This window comes from Salvelinus sp. IW2-2015, linkage group LG18 (assembly GCF_002910315.2).
Source record: "Salvelinus sp. IW2-2015 linkage group LG18, ASM291031v2, whole genome shotgun sequence".
NCBI classification, from domain to species: domain Eukaryota; kingdom Metazoa; phylum Chordata; class Actinopteri; order Salmoniformes; family Salmonidae; genus Salvelinus; species Salvelinus sp. IW2-2015.
The window spans coordinates 49,745,845-49,752,055 of NC_036858.1; the positions used below are offsets into that span (position 1 = coordinate 49,745,845).

Genomic DNA, 6,211 nt, shown 5'->3' on the forward strand with positions numbered 1-6,211 from the left:
TTGCTCAGAATTCTCAATAGAGTGGCGTGTGTGTGCGCAGAGTCACTATAGTGATCTCATGCCCCTCAACGCTGAATGCTGCTGATGTAAAATACCTTTAAGTTGTTGTGTTTGTAAGCCATACTGTAACAAACTATACATGTCATTCTAGGCCTTCCCTAGGGATGAGTACCACAGTATGAGTCATAATACCCATAAAACCTAGCGGTCAAACAGGGAAATGGTTCCAATCGTTTTTCCACCATTCATTTTCCCYATAGGGGATTTTAGAAGTCACCTTGTCCGAGAGAGATTTACATGGTTATGAAAATGTCACGCCAGGGTAAGACTACACAAAACACAGCCCTTATTTTAAATGTTTCTAAAATCCCCTAAGGGAAAAGTTYATGGTGGGAAAATTATTGGAACCATTTCCAATTTCCAGTTTTATGGGTATTATGACACCTCCCACYCATGTCTCTCAGAAAACAGCAAATGATTCATGACTGTGAAGTTGATTTGGGAATAATTACATTAGTTTGTCATTATTGAGTTTCCTCTTGGGGACAGTCTCTGTGTTGGGGTTGTGTTATTAGTTCAGATGTGATCAGTATGTCTGTCTGTGTCTGGTATAGACTCTGATATCTACATTTCCTGGTAACATCACTGAGTTGTGTCTCTGTCTGGGCTGTATTCTGCCTCTGGAGTCCTGTCTGTATACTCCTCTAGGGTCACTGAGAGTGTGTTAACTCTGTATCAGTAACTGTCTAGAGACTGTCTGTTGTCTGAGTATCTGCTATGGTCTACTAATCTGTGTCTGTGTCTCTCTCTGTAGGATCTGTCACTGCGAAGGAGACGATGACAGCCCACTGATAACACCGTGCAACTGTACGGGCAGCCTACGCTTTGTCCACCAGGCGTGCCTGCAGCAGTGGATCAAGTCCTCGGACACACGCTGCTGTGAACTCTGCAAGTACCAGTTCATCATGGAGACCAAGCTCAAACCCCTTCGCAAGGTGAGACTGAAGGTGTGTGTGTGTGTGTTTGTGGGGGAGAGGGGGGGTGTGTGTGTGCATACTACACTCATTCTGTTCTAGTCTACACTCCCAGAGATGACTGTGACCAGAACATGCAGATGTGAATCCCACTCGAAGACACTGACAAGACAGAAAGCTGTTTTATTTATCTAATACTGATAAGAGTAGCGTGACATTGGGTTTTCGGCTTTTGCAATTGGTTTCGAGTGATTTTGACATGATACAGTCTTATTTAAGGCATTTATCAATCTTTAACGCTTGCAGATTCAACATTTTAATTAAAATGATAAACTGAACAAAAGCACTTAAATTCTGTTAATAGTTATCGTCGTCGTCCCGTCCCCCCCCCCCTCCCGGGTTAATTTAGATCCTGGGTTAATTCAGTACAATACCATGGAAACCAGGCCAAATCCTCATTACGCCTCATCCTCCCTCCTTGTCCTCTCTCTCCCTCTGCCTCCTCCTCCTCCTCCTCCTCCTCCTCTTCCTCCTCCTCTCTCTCCCTCCTCCTTGACCTCTCTCTCCTATCTCCCCCTCCTCCTCTTCCTCCTCCTCTCCTCTCCATCAGGATGAAGTGTCTTTATTATCTACCTCTGTTCCTCTGTAAATGTTGCATTATTCAGGAAGTCATGGTGCCAGGATATTGGTTTATAGGACTGGCACACTGGGTTCTATCGCCAAGGAAGACAGATCTATACCTCCTTTCTGCCAAGGAACAGTGGATAGGAAGAGAAGTCCACTTTCCCTCCCTGCTCCTCTTCTTCCTATTCTCTAATTTGTCCTCTCCCCATTCTATATTCTGTCATACCTCTCCTCTCCTCCACTCTCATCTCTCCCTTTCCTCGAATCAATGCCAATAAATTGTCTACATTCATTTCATGTTTGTCATAAATCATTTCAAAGCATGTTGACATCTATGAAGGTTATTGAGAGATTGCATCTGATATTCAGGAGGTATAATGTAGCAAAACCTTTTGTCATGTATTTGACTTTGACCATTGATTTTAATGGGTTTCATGGATCAATAAAGAAACAGTCCAGTGTGTTGGATCTGTAAGAGGTTGAGTAGTACTGGACAGCTGATAAATAGTTAACCAGCATCAGTGTGTAACTGAATGATCCACACAACACGGACAGAATGATGGCCATCAAATATTTAGCACTCATTTAAGCAGCTTGTGAAGAGGGGCATGCGAGCACTTTCTGCCAGACTGCTCATAGTCCATTGATGGTCAATCGCCCAAACCCTGTCCGAGAGAACACAATGGAGTATTTAAGTGTGTGTATCTGACTTAAACGCTTTCGTTTTTTCTCCCTCCCTCCCTCCCTCCCTCCATCCCCCCCTCCCCTCCCTCCCTCCCTCCCTCCCTCCCTCCCTCCCTCCCTCCCTCCCTCCTCCCTCCTCCCTCCCTCCCTCCCTCCTCCTTCCCTCTCTTTCTCTCAGTGGGAGAAGCTCCAGATGACGTCTAGTGAGAGAGGAAGATCATGTGTTCCTGTGACGTTCCATGTCATCGCCATAACTTGCGTGGTGTGGTCCCTCTACGTGCTCTGACCGCACTGCAGACGAGATCAGAGCAGGTCATCACAGGCACCAAAACCATCACAACACCCCTCAGAGTGGACACTGCACACCCTTAAATACTTTCACTGCATGGCAAAAACCCCATTACACCCCTCACTCAATACAGTCATAACATGCCAAAGCACCACACCACACAACTCTAGTACAGTACAACGTGACACACACACACACACACACACACACACACACACACACACACACACAACACACACACACACACACACACACACACACACACACACACACACACACACACACACACACACACACTCTCTCTAGTAGCCTGGCGGTTAAGAGCTTTGGACCAGTAACTGAAAGGTCGCTGGTTTGAATCCCAGAGCCGGCATGGTGAAAAAAATCTGCCATTCTGCCCCTGAGCAAGGCAGTTAACCCCCAACAACAACTGTTCCCCGGGCGCCGATGACGTAGTTGTCAGTTAAGACAGCCCCCCGCGCTGATTCAGAAGGGTTGGGTTAAATGTGGAAGACACATTTCAGTTGTACAACTGACTAGGTATCCCCTTTCCCTACTCTCGGGTCAGGCCCGTTCACGCAGATTGACATGTTGTGTTGATCATTATAAATCTAAAGTCAGTGTTTGTGATATTTATTTGTAATAATGAGTAAGTACCCACTGTATCTCTCTCTTTATCTCTCTCTTATTACATCAAGTCATTTGGTAGACAGCACTCTTAGCATGGTGCAAGACAATTAGAACTGTTTTTCTGGGTCTGGTAAAGAGTAACTGAAGGCAATAAACAACTTCTTCGGTAGAAAACAGCCTATGATATTAGTCAGAAACATGTATTCTAGTGTGAAATATACAAAATATGATACTTTTGGTCATAAAGTCAGTCTCATTCAAAACAGAGATTTGCGAGATAATTAGGAAAAACTGGTATGTCACTGAATGAAGGGTATCGTAACAGTTTTCCTTGAATTTGGTTGATTCTAATCCTGCCCACATGTCCACAGCTGGCATCATCCAAGTAATCATCAATTCTTAGAGCATCTGCACGCGACCTGATCGTAATGCCCATGGTCAAAATTGTCTGAAATTCGATATCCCTATGGAGCTAGTTAGGGAACATCAGTAAATTACACAATATACATGGGACAATATATTTAAATGTCAATAGCTCCAAATTTCAATGAATTAACCTCAAACCAACTCTAAATTGTAGAAATGCATATACAAATACTGAAAGCATTTAATAAAACAACTTAAAGGTGTGCAACATGAAAATATTGTTCCATTTACATTGTGAAATGTATTGATGGTCCCTAACTAGCCCCATAGATAGGCTATCCGGATKAAGCTAATTGGCGAAAGAAGTTGCCTATCTTGCTTGGTAGTCTTGGCTACTTCCAGACACAAGACCTGGTTAGACTGTTTCAAGTTGTCTAGAAGGGTGAGTGGCTGTAACTGTGCACTGTTTTGGCAGAGTAAAAAGACAAAACGCTTCCCACGTTCGAACACATACACAAGAGACACCCACATCAAAGCACGCCTCCAAAAAATCTCCATCTCAGTCACATTTCCTAATGAGGAGAATTGAAACCAAGGCTAAATCAGGAAGTTCAGCTCCCCTTTAAGCTGTTATTGTACTGCTAGAGAGAGGAGTGGGGGGAGGGGATAGAGCCCCACCCCCTTTTCACCAGTGTAAGTGAATAAGCAGTATAAGTGCATGATAAACTGAGTTATAAACTCTCCACCCTCTCTGTCTATCACTGGTAATACATTGTAATGGCAATCTCTTCACCCATGCAGCCGGAAGAATCCCAGGTAAATTTTTCACCTTTGACCGTTAACCATGTTTTATGTAATTTCCTGTGAGACTGGGCTTTGGTGTATAGGTCTTTTTCTAATTGAATCTTACCTTGATTCCTGTCATCCTCCCTCTTTGCCCTCCCCCCAGCACTGACTTTGTTGAGGAAAAGTTGTACTTACTGTACTATGACTGTGATATGTGGTTGTCTTACCTAGCTACCTTAAGATGAATGCACTAAAAGTTGCTCTGGATAAGAGTGCCTACTAAAATGTAAAATGTTTTTAAAACGCATTGGAGAAGGCCAGAGTGGAGGGACCTTGGACCTTCTTCTCCAATCTGTTTGGGAAGGAGGTGAGGAGATAGGACGCAAGGAATTGCAGAAAGAGGAATTGAGATAGAGCCTAGTTCCTGTTCCTCCTTCCTACAGTACAATACCCTCCCTTTCTTTACCCTCYTCTCCTCCTCATGGTAGAACTGATCCAATTCTTTCACCCTCCATCTCTTGTAGCATCTGCATCCTAGATAAGCATATACATATTTGTGACTGTTGGCAATGTATTTTACATGTCTCTCTCTCACTCTCCCTCTTTCTTTCTTCTCGCTCTCGCTCTTCTGATTCTAACCCCAGGTATCCTGGAGTGGCCATTCTGGACCAAGCTGGTGGTGGTAGCCATCGGCTTCACGGGTGGCCTGGTCTTCATGTATGTCCAGTGTAAAGTCTACATCCAGCTGTGGAGGAGACTCAAGGCCTACAACCGGGTGATCTACGTCCAGAACCGCCCAGAGATGTGTAAAAAACAAGTGTTCGAGAAGCTGCCCCTCATGGAGCCCAGTTTGGAGCACAAGGAGGCTCTGGCCCTCATCCAGTCTGACACAAACTCCTCCCAGTACACAGAGACAGAGGACTACAGTATGGAAGTGCTACATGTCTAACCAACATATTACTGAAGCGCCCACAGCATTTTACATATACTAATACACAGGCACACTCTGGCTGACCAACATATACACACACAAACACGAGCAAACCGAGTAAAAAACACACAGACATGCATAAGACTATAGTATGGGGGTTGTACTAAGGTGTGAGTGACCCACCTTCACCCTGCACCCATCTCCACACAGTCTGAAACAATATGGACCAGTCCCCTCCCCTCTCCCAGGACTAGACCTCCTTCACTGGGCCAATTGACCCCTCTATATATATATATATAATATAGATATATACACACACACACCACACACACACACACACACACACACACACACACACACCACACACACACACCACACACACCACACACACACACACACCACACAACACACACCCCCCACGCCCCCCCTGGGGGAACAGGACTGAGGCAGATGATCTCACTCGGCTCCAGAGGTTTCAGTGTTTCTGTTGAGCTGTTTGTTTGTTGCTTAGTGTGTTAGCTTGTTTGTTTGGTTTATTTGTTTTACTTCCTGTAAAACATGGGCTAAACCATCATGGATCAGTGTGTAGCGCCGCCGTTTCTCTGGAATATTTTAGAACATTCTGGAACATTGAACATTCCAACTACTGCCACCGTACTGCTGTCGTCCGAGAGCCTGCTAAGGCCCGCTCCCCCGCCTCTCTGAGTTTGGGTCTGGATCAGACTGGATCTGACTGGATTGGACCGGATCTGACCATGCATTGAAGCACTTTTTGGTTTCTACCAATACCCCTCTCAAACCTCTTCTCTTTTAATATGAATAAAGTACTTTATAGTATATCCCAGCAAACAGGGGACGTCCTAAGCAACATTGCCATTAGGCCCCTTTTAGGGTTTTGGCTAAATGTTATTCCACTGCCGTTCTGAG

The 6,211-nt window shown here is 44.8% G+C and overlaps 1 protein-coding gene across 1 annotated transcript in view; it reads left to right on the forward strand.

The window, feature by feature from the left end:
* The window catches only part of marchf8 (membrane-associated ring finger (C3HC4) 8), a 137,408-nt gene extending 131,831 nt beyond the window's left edge, over positions 1 to 5,577 (forward strand). Inside the window, 4 exon segments of the mRNA XM_070448565.1 lie at positions 815 to 995; positions 2,461 to 2,564; positions 2,566 to 2,594; positions 4,998 to 5,577. Coding sequence (XP_070304666.1) covers positions 815 to 995; positions 2,461 to 2,564; positions 2,566 to 2,594; positions 4,998 to 5,302 — 619 coding nt within the window. The 3' untranslated portion in view covers positions 5,303 to 5,577.
* Positions 5,578 to 6,211: the final 634 nt, after the last annotated feature.